Source organism: Pyrus communis, chromosome 1 (assembly GCF_041283825.1).
Source record: "Pyrus communis isolate YQ-2024b chromosome 1, ASM4128382v1, whole genome shotgun sequence".
NCBI lineage: Eukaryota > Viridiplantae > Streptophyta > Magnoliopsida > Rosales > Rosaceae > Pyrus > Pyrus communis.
Genome location: NC_142565.1, coordinates 14,879,040 through 14,897,179, shown reverse-complemented (window position 1 = coordinate 14,897,179; position 18,140 = coordinate 14,879,040). Strand labels below are relative to the sequence as shown.

At 37.5% G+C, this 18,140-nt stretch overlaps 1 protein-coding gene across 1 annotated transcript; it reads right to left on the bottom strand.

Moving 5' to 3' along the window:
* Positions 1-7,862: 7,862 nt before the first annotated feature.
* Positions 7,863-8,689, bottom strand: LOC148699229 (uncharacterized). Its single transcript, XM_088698814.1, has one exon. The coding sequence runs from the start codon at positions 8,584-8,586 to the stop codon at positions 8,029-8,031; it is 558 nt and encodes a 185-aa protein (XP_088554940.1). The 5' UTR covers positions 8,587-8,689; the 3' UTR covers positions 7,863-8,028.
* Positions 8,690-18,140: the final 9,451 nt, after the last annotated feature.

Sequence of the window (18,140 nt, the reverse complement as noted above, 5' to 3'; positions counted from 1 at the left end):
CACAAACATCAAGGCGTCACAAACGATTGACGCCTAGAACAATTATCAAATCATGTCTTAGAATTCTTATCAATAGAACATATAACTTACATATCCTATTCAGAAAGATTCGTACAGCGGATTCCCGATCTGTAAGTTTCTAATATCCTCAAATATTATGTATTATAACGTATCAAAGTTTGGTGACGATCTAACGGTCGGATCATCGATTGCTATAATAATCAGGCGGCGGACTTTAATGGAACTACATTCAAATGACGAAAATTCGTCAATCGGACTTCACCAATGGAATCAGGATATTCAAATTTAGCCTAGGAAGGTCAGGGGATGTCTCGCTCTACGCGCCGTTGGACACGCTGCCGTAGGTGGCGATCAGCTGCCCTGACTTGCCGGAAAATTCAACTATTTCTGAAAATTCTCAAACTTCACGGAAATGAAGATCTCAATGAGTAGAGCAACTTTCATACCTGCAACCAAGGTCAATTTGGCCGGAAAAAGCCCCAATTTCATGATTCGACTCCAAACAAGCTTCGACGCCTCAACCAATGCATGGGCTTTGTTTCTGGGTTCATGGAGAATCTATTAGTGGTGTTAATTGAATCAAAACATTTTAGGTTTGCTGGATCTCGGCTTAGGGTCCTCACGACACCCATTGTTCCCCTCTGGATGTTTTCCCCAAAATACAACCAAATTCATTATAATTTTAGGTGGAAAAGGAAGAGGGAAGGTAGTGGAATGTTTTCTAGGTGATGGAAAGCGGCGATTAGCTGGAAAAATCGCCTAAAAAGGTGTCGGAAGGTGTGGAGGAGCCGAGTTGGGTATGGGTCAAGGGGAACCCGGCGGGTTCCTCTCCTTCTTTGCTTCTCTCTTTTCTCTCCTTTCTCTCCTCACCCATTGGCCACCCTCTTCTCTCATCCCACCCCTCATTTCTCTCATTTATCTCTCATCTCCACCGCCATCGTTTCTTCCTTTTAATATGGGTCACACACGTGGCTTTCTAGATTTTGCTCTAAAAACCTGGAGCTTTCTTGAACTTTATTAATTTACTAGAATGCCCCCAACTTAAAACGTTAATATCTCCTTCGTTATAACTCCAAATTGCGCTCCGTTTGCGTCCATGCGTCCATAACGACAAGTACTACGAGGATACACCAAGAAAATGAATCTTACATAACTCAACAAGGCGGTCAACAAAAGTCAATGCATTTGCCTTGAAGGGCATTTTTGAAATTTCACATTTAAAAATTATAAAGACTGTAACTTTTGGGGATAGGTCGTTACATTTAATGCTTAACGAAATTCATAATTGTTGTAGGTAATAATAAAATTCAATAACATAATTAGGGTATTGTTGTGGCATAAGTTGTAAATAATTTATAATAATAGGTTACTTATTTCCCACATTCAACAAGTTTAAATTTTAGGTTTTATTTGAATGTTGAAAGAAAGATGGGTTTAAGTTTAGGAAACAATAGTTACAAGGGCTGCATCCTAAGGTCATCTCCAACCGAAGGAGGGCCAGAAGGCTCCTTTTAGCCTTATAGCCCTCCAAGAAATTAATATTTTAATGAACATTGCCAGGCCATATTTCTTACCATCTCTAACCGAGGGGCCAAAGGGACATAGGCCAAACATGGCCCTGTGACAAAAAACCATCTCCAATCGAGGGGCTCAAAGGGCCATAGGCCAAACATAATTTATTATTTTAATTGAATTAATATGGTTACTTAAATTAAACTACCTCAATAATTTTTCGAGATGGAATCTCAATAATTTTACGTCTAGGATTTCGAGTGTCACGTGTCGATATGTGAGTAACTTTGTAGATTTCTTGTCGATAAGGAATCTCAATAATTTTACATCTCGGATTTCGAGTGCCATATGTCGATATGTGAGTAACTCTCCAGATTTCTTGTCAATATGTAATCTCAATAATTTTTTGGATAGGATTTCGAGTGCCATATGTTGAGATGTAATTGGCTGCGGGAATTTTAGATAGGATTTTTATCTGCGTGACATTTCTTATCTTTAGCTTCCAATGTCTACAAATAAGGTGGATATTAGCTTATAATTCACATACCTTCAGCTTTGCCCTCTCCAATATCTATTTCAATTCAATTTTGCAATGAATTCCAACTTTGGATCCTCTTCAGATTCCAATTGGGGGTCCTCATCCAATTCCGAACTGGAACTAGAAGATAAATGGGCACAGATGAGACGAGAAGATGAGGAGTCCGAAGAAGAAGATGAAGCATGGTGCAATGCATCATATATAGCAGCCATGGTGTTTAAGTTTTATGTTGTTAAATGTTTTTTATTTTTTTTATTTTTAATATTGTTTAAGTTTCATTGTGACAACCCGTCCTGGATTTTTCGTACCGTAGGGGAAAAATGACAGTTTTGCCCCTAGTGTGTTGTTTCATTGTGTGGTCATTTTGGGGGTTTTGGTTGGCTGTTTTGGACCACACACACACATCCACACTCACCCTCATCCTTTCCCTATCCCATATCCCTGTCTCTCTCTCTCTCTCTTTCTCTCTTTTCTTTACCATACGTACGGACAAGACCCATTGTGCTCGAAAACATCATGGATCGAGGAAGAAAACTACATATTTGTGCTCGTGAAGTCCTTAGGAGTTCAACCATACCCATTTCAGGTAAAGGAACCTTCATTTTCACGTTGAACCCAAGATGCTCAATTCGGGGTACTGTTCATGCACACGTAAATTCATGTGTTTTTGGGAATTTCAAGCTTGTAGGAAGCTTGGTGAGGTCCTTAGGAGGCTCGGGGTGGTTCGTTTGAAGGTTTTGGACGTCGGGATCGTGAGTTGCAGGTTTGGCCGGATTTGGTGGAGTTTTCCCGGTGAGATTCCATTGGTTTTAATCCTTGAAAGTGGTAAGGATTTGTTCCTCTAGTTGTAAGCTTCATTTTGGTACCAATTTTGTGAAATTTGGGTGAAAAACGAGTGAGATACGAAGTTTGGAAATTCTCTCGGTTTTCCGACGACGGCGACGGCGCCGGAGTTTGGCTGGAGAAGACGACGGAATATTCCGTCCGCGTCAGTTTGGACGGAATATTCCTAACGGCGTTAATGGAATCTGTCAGACTTAATGAAATATTCCTGACAGCGTTAACTGACGCCGTTACTGTGCTAGGCACGTGTCTGCACGTGGGCGGTGCGTGTGGCCGTGCCTTGGCTGATGCGTAGGGGCGTGTGCGGTGTCAGAAAATTATTTTAAAAATATGGGGATGTTCGTGAGGTTGAGTAGATCGCGTTGGTGTACTCACACACCCCATTTGAGCATTGTATGAGAAGTTATTTTGTAATGTTGGTTATGTGCTTTAAAATTAACGTTTTTATAGTTGTTTCGCATATAGGTGAGGCAAGGGGGTTACGACCCTTCTACATACCAGTGAGTGGGCTTTTGGTTTTCCGTATATACCTATATACTTGTGATTTTTCTAGAAAATAAAATGAAACGTTTATATGTTTTAAATAACTAACACACCCCGATTGAGATCAGGGCATGCTGGCCGTCACGTGAAGGTGACGTAACCATGTGCATAATGCAGAAGCTAAGAATAATAATAAAAGTACGAATAAATAAAAACCAAACTATACACTATGTAAATCACATACATGTGCAAGCGTAAGTATGAAAAACAATATTCAGAGCACGAAAGACCTAGTGCAGTCTGGGAGAAACAACACTAAATAAACACACCCAAAGGTGGTCCTACACTGGTGATAATCTATTAGATATGCCGTGAATCCCTCGAGAGCCACCAACAGAGCTATCCAAACTAGAACCTGGAGGGGCGCAAAATAGAAAGCGTAAGTGGGCAAAACAAAGTTTTTCAAAATCATTTCAATAACAAAGTTCTAACCCCTCGCCGTAAAACCTGTATACTTCCCAGAAAAAATAGAATATATACACATATATAGAAAACATGCTCAGAAATGTGCCATGTCGAATGCCTCTAAATAAAATGCAAGTACTCAGGTAATGTCAATCAATTCCATGTAATCTATCTGCCGGAGTCACCTAACGTGACCTGTACGGCTGAATCTAGAGCTCAAATCCACAACTCACTACCTATACCTGCACACGAGTCAGAACCACCTAAAGTGGTCTGTACGACAGGACTGGGTGTAAATAAATACGCTCAAGTGCTCCGATCACGTGAAGACTGGGCGAATAATCGCGGATCACCTACGAGTCGGAACCACCTATAGTGGTCTGTACGATAGGACTGTGCACCTAACTTGGATCCAAGATGAGCGTGTGGTGTGGGAGGTGAACATCACGTGAAGGACTGTGCCCTACTCTGGGCGGGAGTACTAACACCGGGGGTGCAGGTTATGAGCTCTCTATGCATCTCAAATCACTACTAAACATAAACATAAACCATAACTTACCTGGCACTTACTTGTGCGTCCGCAGCACCAAACATATGTATATATGCAACTAATAATGCATAATTAAACGGGCAAACATATTGCATGGCATATAAAACATATAAACATTTAATTTCATTTTCTGGGAAAATCACAAGTATATAGGTATGTACGGAAAACCAAAAGCCCACTCACTGGTATGTAGAAGGGTCGTAACCCCCTTGCCTTGAGTGACTGCGCTCATCCTCGGGATAGGTCTCACCTATATGCGAAACAACTATAAAAACGTTAATTTTAACGCACATAACCAACATTACAAAATAACTTCTCATACAATGCTCAAATGGTGTGTGAGTACACCAACGTGATCTACTCAACCTCACGAACATTCCCATATTTTTAAAATAATTTTCTGACATCGTACGCGCCCCCACGTGTAGGCCAAGGCACGGCCACACGCGCTGCCCACGTGCAGGCACGTGCAGGCACGTGCCTGGCACATTGACGGCGTCAGTTAACGCCGTCAGGAATATTCCGTTAAGTCTGATTCCGTTAACGCTGTTAGGAATATTCCGTCCAAACTGACAGAATATTCCGTCATCTTCTCTGGCCAAACTCTAGCGCCGTCGCTGTCGCCGGAAAATCGGGAAAATTTCCAAACTTTGTATCTCACTCATTTTTCACCCAAATTTCATGAAATTGGTACCAAAATGAAGCTTACAACTAGAGGAACAAATCCTTACCACTTTCAAGCACTAAAACCAATGGAATCTCGCCGGGAAAACTCCACCAAATTCGGCCAAACCTGCAACTCACGATCCCGACGTCCAAAACCTTCAAACGAACCACCCCGAGCCTCCTAAGGACCTTACCAAGCTTCCTACAAGCTTGAAGTTCCCAAAAACATATGAATTTACGTGTGCATGAATAGTACCCCAAATTGAGCATCTCGGGTTTGACGTGAAAATGAAGGTTCCCTTACCTGAAATGGGTATGGTTGAACTCCTAAGGATTTCACGAGCACAAATATGTAGTTTTCTTCCTCGATCCATGATATTTTCGAGCACAATGGGTCTTGTCCGTACGTATGGTGAAGAAAAGAGAGAAAGAGAGAGAGAGACAGGGATACGGGACAGGGAAAGGATGAGGGTGAGTGTGGGTGTGTGTGTGTGGTCCTGTTTGACCACACAATGAAACAACACACTAGGGGCAAAACTGTCATTTTACCCCTACGGTATGAAAAATCAGGGACGGGCTGTCACATTCATGTTGTTAAATGTTGTTTAAGTTTGATGTTATTTAATGATCTTCCATTTTGTTTAATGTTGTTTAACGGCTTAGGTAGTTATAGGAAAAAATTAGAATTTTTTTTTTTTTTAAATTTTGTCCCGTAAAAAAAAATGCAAATCCAACGGCTACATGGCATCAGCTAGCTGGTGTCACGCTGACGTCAGCTAGCTGTTGCAGTTCAAACCTTGGGCCGGCTAGAGGCTGGCTGAATTGGGTCAGTTGGTTGGCCTGATTTGGTATTTTTGGCCTGGTGGGGCCCACAAGCCCTTTGGCCTAGCCCTCGGTTGGATACGGTTTTCGAGTCATTTTGGGCTATTTTAGTCCTATGGCCCTTTAGCTGGATTGGTTGGAGATGACCTAAAGTGTTGCATCTTACAAGGTGGGCCTTCGAGTTTTCAGTTCTTTAGTTTTTCGTGTATAATAGCAAGGTAAGTTTGTTTGTGTTAAGGATAAAACTAAGGAAATTAAATTTATATACAAAATTTACAAACTAAATAATGTGGCACCAATATAAATAAGCACATTTAATAACGCTTAAGTAATAAATTAATCATCAACTTTCATATCCCTTAGTTTCCAAATTTTTTTCTACAAATTTAGTTTTTGTAGTATTATTCTCGTGTTAAAATACTAATCGGGGCAAAGTAGAAACAACCCGGCCAATTAAAAAGAAAAAAAAATTAAATTTTAAGTTTACATTTCTTTCATCAGAATAAAACTCACATTCATATCGTTGGAAAAAAAAAAAAAAAGTAGAGATGTGAATAGGACGTGAACGGATTTGGTTGTTGGAGCATGTGAACGGATTTGGTTGTTGGAGCATTGCTCTTAATATCTTTACGTAAGCAAATTATATAAAGACTATGTTTAAGAGATGACACGACACAATTGTTCCCAAATTTTAGTCAAACAAGCAAACCATACAAAACAATTATTCAAACTAAATGATGCAGCATGTTGATAAAATAAAAAAAATTCTTCTTGTTTGTAGTTGTTAAATGAAAATTCAATGGTCCATATTTGATCAAAATGACCCTCTCCTTGGGCTTAGGAGAGGATCCAAATCCCAAAGAAAAAGCCATAATTGTCCAATTTCCAATTATATATACATCAAATCGATTATTTGGACATGACCAATGAATAAACACGTCATGCACGTGGTCAAACAAACAACCATTTCAAGTCAAAGTATCAATCACCACTCAACCTCAAAAAAGTCTTTTAACTTACCAGAAATCGCGTTGTAGATAAGTGGGTGACAATCCGGGTTGCGGGATCGATGAAGGATGGAGCCGATCGGAAAGGAGAGGGAGTGAATTGGTGAAAATCGTGGAGGTGAAAGGAAGAGAAAAACGGAAGTAGGGCCAAGAACAGTTAAATCAGATAAAGGGGTTTGAGGAAAGGGGCCAAAGGGCAGGGGATACCAAAGGCTGAGGGACAAAGAAAGAAAAAGCAAAAAAAAAAAAGAGAGAGGAGGAGAAAATGACCGCCACCGACCCTAGCCATAGCCAGGGCCGACGGCTATGAGAGAAGAAAGCGAAGGAAAGTCATTCATACACCAGTAAGAAAAGTCCTCACAGAAAGAGAATCTCTCTCATCAAACGGGAGAGAATAAATTTGGATTTATGATTAAATGATCATAACATATAATACTTCTCATTCGATGAATTTGAACTATGAATTTGAACGTAATTCTAACTCATACGTCACTCTGAGCACCACTTGAACATACATTAAGAGCTTTCAGTACCTACATACATTTTCAAATTGATTCAAAATTCTTTTTGTATTTCAGTAGAAAACGTAAAATAGCCCTCTGTAGATTTCGAATTCCCACCAAATGATTTCGAACTAAACTTAAAATTTGGCATACATATTATTGTAAGGAGGGGATCATTGTGGTGAATTTTCCTGAATTAGGACCAAAGATGTTGAGCGTGTGAATCCATCCCACACCGGGAAATTGAGGAACCTTACGCGCCGGGTTGGTCTATTCTCCTATTGCTAATTAATTTTCAGGTGAAATCTCAACTTTCTATTACATATCGCACGTTATCATCCACATATATGAAATAAGACAACAGAACATATAGCAACTTAAAACCCAGCAAGAACAACCCACCTCCCATAAACTCTTTAATTCTAAATATGACTAAGATCAACAAGACAATATCAAGAAGATTAGTTGCATACTTATATTTCACATCGTATATTATCTGATACCATATTACAAAGAAACATATACTAATTATTTTCTGTGATCGATCAATCCTAAGAGAAATATATAGTTCCTAATTAAGCAATCGAATGAGATCCAACCAAATTCAGTTTGTTCCTTTTATCTAAGACCAGTCTGTGAGTGCTTGAGAACCTCCTTGCTTGATCTACTCCCCGTTGTCCGTAGCAGCTTCGACCAAAACCCTCTTTTCTTCTTCTTCCCGCTACTATTCTTGTGATGATCACCGGAACGATGATGACTTGTCTTCGAAACGACGGCAACCGATCTGCTCTTCTTCATCAGCCCATGACCACCACCACCAGTAGTAGGAACAAAAGTCGTACTACTACTCCTTATCATAAAAGAAACCGAACCCAAAACATTCATATGGGAACTATTACGTCGACGATGATCTCGGCCGCTGCCCGCCACCGGCGGTGGAGAGTTACAAGTGGAGGAGGAAGCAGAAGAGAAGTCGGGTTGATCGTGTGAAGAAGGACCATTAACTTGGAGTCTATCTGTGAGATATGTTGAGGAGGGAGCGTAGAGCTGAGAAAGCTTCTCACTAAGACAAGCGGAACAAACGCCTGGTGAAATTAGGGTTTGCTTATCATCGGCGGCGTAGTACTGGAACTGTTGGTGCTTCTTGCATCCTCTCTGTGATTCTGACCAACCCATAGTTTAGAATTTGGTCTGAAATTCTATGCGCTTAATTGGTATGCACGAGAGAATTCCTCGTTTTATAGGGAGAAGAGGATTGGGTTGCTTTCTAGGTACGATTCATTTGTTTATATAAAAAAAAAAAGACGCACGGACGTAGTAATTTGCCACGGACATTCGTTGTGTTACTCCAAGGTGCTTAGGCCTTGTTTGCTAGTTTGGCGGAGACATAATGTGAAATAAAATGTTTACTTTGAGGTCTTAGGAAGACAAGTCTCTTTTTTCAAAATTTTTTAAAGTTCTATTTTCTTTTACATGTGAGAAGACTTAATTAATAATAATTTTTTTTTTAAAAAAAAGACCCTAACCGTTATTTAGAGAGAAAAAGAAAAGAAAAAAATTCAGTAGCCTCGACATTGATTATGACCTTGGGATCGGCGACAATCTTTCTTGATCTTTTCTATCTTTCTCTTATGTGTTTCTTCAATCTTCAAATAATCTTTACTCTCCAATTGTGAGCACTCTTTTGCTTTGGCGAGAAGAGTTTTCATGGTTGTGGCTGCTTTCTCATTCAATCGATGAGAGCCTTTATGGCTTCCATGGTTATGGATCAAACTTCATATCTTTGAGACATAACTATTGTTCAGAGTTCGGTTGGTTTGTGCTTTTCTTCTGGTTTGTGCAGATGGCAAATAATTATGAAAAGGAAGGTCGGTGTTTGTTGGAGGTGGCATATAACAATGCTTCTTTGCCGACGATTGCAAAATCATCAAAGGGTGGTGTGGTCTTTTCCTTATGATGCCGTTATAGTGATTCTACAACTTGCAAAGTTTAGTCCTAATGAGTTTATCTTTCTAGTTGATCAAATGTAAGTTATCTGTGATCGTTGAGAAAGTATATTCATAAAGAATTTGTAATTGTGAAATTGTGTGGCGTTTATTGTGGCATGTGCGATTTCTTACTCATGTATGACATGAATATCCTATGTACATTCTTGAAGGGTTTCTTAATAAAATTTTTTCATCTCAAAATTCTTTTGAGTTATATGACAGCAAACAAATATAATACATTGACATAAGAAAGATTATTTGACTAGTATAGGTGTGCACGTAAAGAAAAATGTGTGTTGAATGAAGGGTGGGAACAGGTGTGTGGTCCCTGAAGGTGGGCTGTCAAACCGATGGACGGCTGTGATGTCAATAAATACAAAAATGTAGGACCCATGTTTGGGTTGGAACTTGGAAGGTGTTCAGAAGTCCTGATAGTTACTTGGAAAGGCAGGCAATGAGGAGAGAGAGTGAGTCAAGAGTCAAAACTGGGTGCCGTCCGTGCGTGCGTGCGTGGGTGGGTGCTGCGTGTGCGGGGCCAAACGACAGAAACCACAAACGACGTGAGTGATGAGTTATGGGACGGCCGTGCACGTGAAAAGAATACACGTTTCTCTCGAGCCAAGTAGGCTATAACCTAAATTACTTTTAGATATAAAATTTGATTATTTAGGATAGACTTGATATTCATGTTGTGTTTTCATGTTCGTGTTATTTTAAAGATGCATTCGGAGGTCGTGTGTGTAATACTCGTTAAAATAAAAGAGTAATACAATCTGATCCGAACTCGATCCATTAATATTAACAAATAATAGAACTCAACATGTTTTCGTAGATTATCAAATGAAAAACGTAATACTACAAACATATGTGAAATCAAAGAATCCAACAGTAAGGATTTAATTTCACACAAGTGAGATTAAACCCTATAGCTATTGTTGTAGTAAAGTTTTTCAATTAATGTGGAAGTTTGAAAAATATAATATATATATATAAACTCTTGTAATGACAATCTCTACAACTTTTGTAAAGGTCAACTCTGAAATTTGCGACTATAATCCATAAACCATAGATTTAAATTTAACCGTTGATTGTTGTTTATGTTTACTCTTCATTTTTCTCAACGAATTTCCTTCTTTTTTTTTCTTTAGATTTTCTCTTTTTAAAATATAATTTTTTAGCAGATGCAAAAAGGTAAACGGTTGGATCGTTGATATCATGTTTAAGTTTTTACAGTTAGTGAAAATTTTGCTCGAAGTTTATAAAATCTCTAGAAATTATATAACATCGACTCATATTTCAGTCAACTCAAACATCGGAACGTGATATCAATGATCCAAATCGTTCATTTTTCTTTGTCCGGTAAAAGATCATGTTTTCGAAAGAAAAAAAAAATCTAAATCTAGGGTTTATGGATTATGATGTCGAATTTTAGAGTTGATTCCTTCACGAAAGCTGTAAAGCTTATCATTGTGACTGATTGTGTGTGTGTGTGTGTGTGTGTGTATTTTCACAATTCTACATTAATTATTATTGATTTTCCACTCAAACACTAAAGACTATTCATGAGGGTTTGGAGGGTTATAAAAATCTAAACGACGATGTAATCAGCGTCTAAGTGTAGATGATACAATCACAAGCGTTTGTATATTCTTTTCACATTTCTCACACTTTTATGTTATTATCGTGGATTTTTATTTATTTTAAACTTTCCTCTAAAAATCCCGTTCACCAGGGGTTGGAGGGTTTCAAAAGTTCAATTTATGATATACTTATCATTAAAGCGTAGATTATGTGATCATGACTGATTGCATATTCTTTTTCATTTTTTTCACACTTGCAAATTAATTATTATGACTTTTAATGTGCTTTGATATTTTAAAATTGCGTTGATATTTTTGATTTGCTTTGAAATTTTTTTAATCTCACTTGTGTGAGTATAAATATTATGGCTATTGTAATAAGTTTTTTTTAGTAGTTTAAAATTATCAAATGACTAACGGTACGATATATAATAAAAAAAACTATATATTAAGTTTACTTATTTGTACGATATATAATAAGTTTACTTATCTGCCTAGCCTAGGCCCCGCTAGATGCTAGGCTCCAGTCCGTCGCCCGACTAATGGTTAGCATCTTTTAAAACCTTGACTACAATAACCAAAACTGGATGACTCAATAACTGAGGGTCCAGAGATACATGATTGACTTTGTTTTATTTTATTTTATCGAAGGTAAATATTATTACCAAGCACACACACATACATCGAGGCCTACTTACAATAAAAGCACAAAACAAATATATAAACATGATTGGCTCTTAACTTAATTGAATTGAATCCAATTCATGTGACATATCTTTTAGCATGTTAATTTTACACCAGCACATTCATATATGTGAATTCTGATCTCTATGAAAGTATAACTCTTTATTTGTACATTGTTTACCACTTTCGGATTATAAATAAAATTTTCTACAAAAAATATCGATTAATATATCTAAGCACGCCATATTGACACATTGTTGATGCAGGAAATGATGTCTAGGTTTAGAGAAAAAGGAGAGACACCGCTGCTTCTCTTCCCTGATAGGAGAGGGTTAGTGTTAAGGCAAATTTAGGATAATATTTAGTGCCTTGGTTCTATTCTTGCGATAAATTTCACTCAAGGTTGTCGACGTAAGCTAATTAAGTAAGGAAATGCTTTACCACATGTTGGAATCAAATTCGCGCATCGTTGTAGAAGATGGAAATGCACAATTCTAACTAGCGTGAGCTAGCCAAAAACCAGTTTTGGGGGGGGGGGGGGGGGGTGCCCATCAAAGGGCTATCTAACAGTTAAGTTAGTAAGCAATAAAGACTCAATCACCAGTAAGAGAGTAAGTATGCAATAATTGCATTACCATCGTTTAGGATGGTAGAATCCTTATTAAACTAGGAGAAACGAAGACGGTATGTAAGAAGTAGATATTGCATCCTCTTAGGAGTGTGATTACTTGTGATGCACGTCAAGCTTTAGATTGTAAGATTCCAATATTATAGGAAACCTGCTGATTCCTTGTTGGATTAGGTTTCCGTATCTTGTGGAATAAGCACGGTCAATCTTGTCAAAGTCGTCGGACTTCGCCCATTGATTCCAGAACAGGATAATGGTGGCATCGCTCCTCCGTTTATTCATCTTCGCAGCGGAGGCTGTCAAGTCATGACTGGATTTCTAAGGTATGCTTATTCCGATTCGTCGTACTCCGACCTTGAAAAATCATGGTCCCACAATTGCCCTTAACTATGTATTTGAAGGGACTTGGTCCCGTTGAGGATGCATAGTTATTCAAAGACCATGTCTTTTGGAGTAAGTCAAAATTAGTACACTTTTTAGTTCCTCTAATGTGTGGAATCTTAGCTTTGTAATCCACAAACCTTGTGAACGTGGCGTTGTACTCGAGTCGTTCCGCATTCAGGCATGTAAATTGGAAGTATGTACTGATGTATATTTAAACTAACCTAAATAATAGATTAATTTAAATCAAATTAAACTCGCAAGCGCACGAATCAATTGTAGAAATATTTGCAAATACGAGGTCGATCCCACAGGGATTGCTTTTAATACCAATTCAACCAGTTATTACGTGAAACTTAACTTAGAAACGAATGATTGATTAATTGATTATGAAAAATAATTAAAACTTAAACTTAAAATTAAACCAAGAATATGAATAACCAAAAACACACAACGAATGTAGTTTAAAAGAAATTAATGTGATGAAAGCCTAAGATCATGAATCCACCAATAACAATCATATCCTCTTTTCTTCAAGCCGATTACTATCCAATTATCATGCCAACATTTAAGGTTGTTCTTTCTAAGATCGTGTGTCTATACATGATAACTATATCCTATTGGTTAGGCATACAATTAAACACATAAAAACCCATTAAGCATAGAAGAATCATGTCAACCAAGTAGGACTAGCATTATATTGGTCATCCTCACTAGTTTGTCTACTTTTCTTAATCTTAGTTCCAATAAACCTAATTGATATTGGTTATCCTCTCAGATGTATCTAAATATCTAGAAACAAATTCACAATGATTGTCAGTCACAAGAACATTCAAAACTAGAATAGATTAAGCACAAAGATTAAGAACTAAACATGGCATGTAATCGAATAATAATCAACAAGATACTTCGGAAATAATCATGTCATGGCTTCATCATAAACCTTAGAAAAGTATTTTAGTTACACATAGTCATAATAATAAAAGAAAGATAGAACCCAGAAAAGAATGGTAAGAGCACGCTAAACTGCCATCCTTCACTTTGGACGAATTTTCTTGTGTGTATTTCGTCCCCCCTTAAAATAGCCTATGGCACTCTATTTATTCTAAAAAAATCCTAAAAAGTCTGATAAAAACTATCCTAAAAGAAAAAAAACTCCTAAATAATTAATGACACAAACTAGGAAAGAGTCCTTCTTGACTTGGGAAACACGGCATCTGTCTTGCACGCCAGATTTGGGGTGGATTTCCCTTCTGGAAAATTCTGTAAAAATATGAGAAACGTAGCTTTATCTCTTATCTTTCCAGGCATATATCGCATGCCACTATGAAAAATCGGGAAAGTCTTCAAATCTTCATTCTCCCACAGCTGCACAGCTCTGACGGGAAAGTTACTTCTGCGGGATTGATTTGTAAAACTGGAATGAATGGCTCCATGGAAAATTATGAAATTTGGATACAACGATCTTCAGCCTCTTAGCTTCCTTCTCCAATTGACCTTGCATTAAAACTCCTCTGGAAAGTCGAATTATCACCAAAAACGTCCTAAGTGCACAGAATGGCTGAAACAGAGAAAAGGAAAGTAATAAGGCTCTTTTAAGATCAATTCCTTAACAAAACTTAGGGATAATTAATATGAAAATATGATAAATAATGCACCTATCATGTACCATCAATATTGCAATGATGGAGATGTGTTAGTTTCATGTGCACAGAGAACGAGGGTTTGTTGGTTACTTTCTCCAATTAACTTTAACCCATGGATTCACTAGTCTCGAGACATGACGATCCGGATTCAATGATGAGATGATTCTGAAACACCCCCTCTAAATGTCTTTGGATTTCTTCCTTTGTCTTCTCCAAAATTCTCAAATTTGTTTTGTTGAAGAAAAAGTGTTGAATTTTTTCCACTCTTTTGCCTGAAATTATCATTTTTTCTTCACCGTCTTCTTGAATTTCTTTGTTCTTCTTCAATGGCGGCTCCCTCAAATGAGCTTCATGCCCTACTCGTATTTGTCAACGCCTCTTGAATGGATGTACCGTCAGGTAGAAGTGACGTTCAAAGCCCTTAGCCTAAACCTTCTAATCCCAAGGTCCATGTAACAGAATCCACCCTTGGTACCTGGATTTGGGACTAAAATTCTTACTTTCTGCCTTGCTGAAGTAAGTAATGAACTACTTACCTAGTGAAATTTGAATATAATGAATTACTTACCCATTGAAAAAATGGATCTCTTCATCGATTTTTGTGACTGATTTGGTCAATCTCTTCTTCTCCAAAATCTAAAATCCCCGACCAACCTCTCAAAAAAAAAAAAAAAAAAAACGTTGATGGAAATCCATCTCGTTTTCTCTAAATACTGGTGTTCGGGCTAGATTTCTGAATTTGGTCCCTCGCACAACTCCCCAGGGAAATGGCTATTTCTGGCCTGTTGGGCAAGACATTGCTGTTTAGTGTATTGCAAGACGAGTTTATGATTAGTTTGAAAGGTGCCTTTGTGGGGCTTTTGGTGTAGGCCTTGAGGCTCACAATAAAAACTAACAAGATTTGAGCGTGCTACTGTTATCTTTGTATAACAGATTGTTGAATAGGTGTGAATTAAGTTGATTACTTGCTCCTCAAGTTATTTGGACTTCTTGTTTATCAAATGATTGTCGTAGATGGGTTAAGTCTGCATTAAGTTGTTTTTCTTGCCTTGTAAACAAGGACTTTTAATTCTGAACATTATATGTCCAAGATGAAGGGATCCAGGGCTCTTTTAACCATTTCTTTGATCAAAGTTTAGTTTAATGAAAACAGGCTTATTAATTTAACCATATTCGAATGCAAATGAAACTCTTAAGTAGAAAACAGTTGAAAATGATTTGAATACATGAAGGAAAATGCATTAAACGAAAATTCTACTACATATAAGCGTAAACAAAAGAGACTCGGGCAAGATCTAACCTTGTCAGGCAAGGTTGAACTTCTTGCAACCACTTCTCTTTTGAGTTTACAAGAGTTTGTATGCAGTGAGACGTGAAAAGTAAATAGGTTTTACTAGAGGGAATCGATACTACAACACTCAGGGAAAGTAGCAGAGCTTCTAAACTTGACAAAAGATAGCTTTCTATGGACATTCTACGACTAAAAAGGGGAAGTTTGGACAAACTAAGGCTTTCTGGTTTCTGGCTTTGTCTGAGAGCAAAGTGAGATGTCTTTTGATTGATTGGTTGAGTGTCCTTATCTTTGTGTCCCTTTCTCCTTTTATAGACAATTTGGCCCGACTGTCTTGGCTTTGCTTCTAGCTGATGACTTTCGGAGGGCAGTGAGTCATCGTCTATTTACTCATCCATGCCATTGAAAAGTGTTTTTTGACTGGTGGTGAGGTGTTCTCTGTTGCCCATCACTTTAAACATAGGCATGTGGCCTATGCTTTTGCTGAAATAGCTTTCAATTTATCTTGGGCATATCAACTGGGCTCAAGCAAGTCTTCATTTTCTTTTGCACCTTTGGGCCTCCATTATCACCAAGCCCAATGTTAAATATAAACCCACACAACTGGTGTGTGGGTTGTTCTTCTTCTGAAGAAGCAGGATGGCTCTGTAATAGCACAATCCCAATCCCGTCGTGAATTTTCATTCATCCTGGAGTCGTAAGATAATGAGGTTTTAATTTTGCACAATAGTTTCTGCTCCTTTTATTTATTTATTATTTTTTTTGGTTTTTTGGTTTTTTATGTTTTATTTTTGTTTTCTGTTTTGGACAATAATACTCATTGGGATTATACAGATAATTTTCAAGTACGTTTTGCACTTTTTTTGTTTCAGAGGCTTTTTAGTCCAGTTATTTTTGGTAAAGCCTTGTGACTTCAAAATAAAACTTTGACTTTCTAATAGTAAAAAATAAAACTTTGACTTTCTAATAGTAAAAACTAAATTCTTAGAAAATAAAAAAAATAGGAAAATGACATGCTTGGAAGCACTTGTCTTGAGAGTGACGGAGACAATAAAAAATCGTAGGAGAATCTTATGGTTGAATATGTTTATTTATTTTTTTTTTTGAAATAAAATTTAAAAATGGGAAACCCTTGATAGAATAGTAATATATAAAAATCTGTATGGCAGTCTTATGGTTGAAGTTTTATTTTTGATATTAATTTGATGAGATGACACACATTGAAGTTGTCCGAAATGTGGTTTATTAAGATATAAGCTATAGCCTCAGCCTGACAAGTTTAACTGGCCAAATGAAATTAGATATCATGAGTCTTGGAAAATGAATTCCAAATTGTTAGTTTGTTTTCGTCATAAGAGTGACTTACGACTTTGTTTGATAAGTATACAAATAGACCAAACGGTCATTTTGGAGAACTGGATAAAATATTATAACCAGAGAAATTAACTTGAAAATAGTTGCTACCTATTCATTTTGTTTGTCATAGGTGGTGGTAAGTTTGATTCTCAGTTGACACCTCCTCTTGTGAGCTAGCTCCATTCGATCGATGCTTTCGTTCGGAATAGATTAGTTGGGAATTGGATGCTCTGCAGTGAAGGACCTAGCTGCTAAAGCAGGTGATCGACTCGATAAGGCAGGAAACGAATAGAGATGAAGATGCAGAGTCTAATGCGTCTCTCTGAATTCTAAATATGTTTTAATGGCTTACTTTCTCACATCAAATAAGGTCCATGGTGTGTGAAGCTCATAAAATGAGGCCCAGGATATCATGAGGAGTTGTAGGCCCATGATATCGTGATCAAAATCTCATGCAAAATAGTGATCAACATTGATACACTTTTTGTTGGAAGACCATGTATTAAGAAGACATAATCCACTCCTCTTGGTACAAAATTATGGTGACCCTCTAGTGTACAAGCCCAATCTCCATTGCTAATAATATTCGAAATATAAAGGAACCAATACAAAAAACATCACCGAGCATTATTTATAGAATGTCAGGATGTTCTTCGAACCAAGAACTTGAGTTTAAGGGTGAGAAGGGCAAGACGGTGGGCAGTGCCATTACTTGGCGGTCGTACCAAAATATATTGAAGTGGCTTGTTTGTTGGCTTTCTAGCACAACAAGGCATTTCTAAATCCACGTAGTTTAAGAACCAAAAATATGCATATAGAGACTTGTATATATAACTCTGTGACCAAGACATTATATTTGAGCTACATGGTTGAGTAAGAATCAACACGATCAACATCTAATCAATAGTGGTGGAAAGGTGTTGAGTCCTGTATGATGACGTGTGTTCTAACCTTATCAATGACTATTCTAATAAAATCTATCATTTGACCAAAAAAAAAAAAAAACAAAAAAAAAACAAAATGCTCTAGTTCACAAAACAAAAATTTAATTAATACGTAAGAGGTTAATGTTTGTTATTTTTTCTATGAGCTTACATCCAATACAAGATTTTGTTTACAAAATTTTCCTAACATGAATCTAGCCCAAAGCCTAGGTTGTATATGAGCAAGTTCTGA

Excerpts from the sequence above, each read along its gene's own strand:
- LOC148699229 (XM_088698814.1), bottom strand. The coding sequence starts at position 8,586 with ATGGGTTGGTCAGAATCACAGAGAGGATGCAAGAAGCACCAACAGTTC.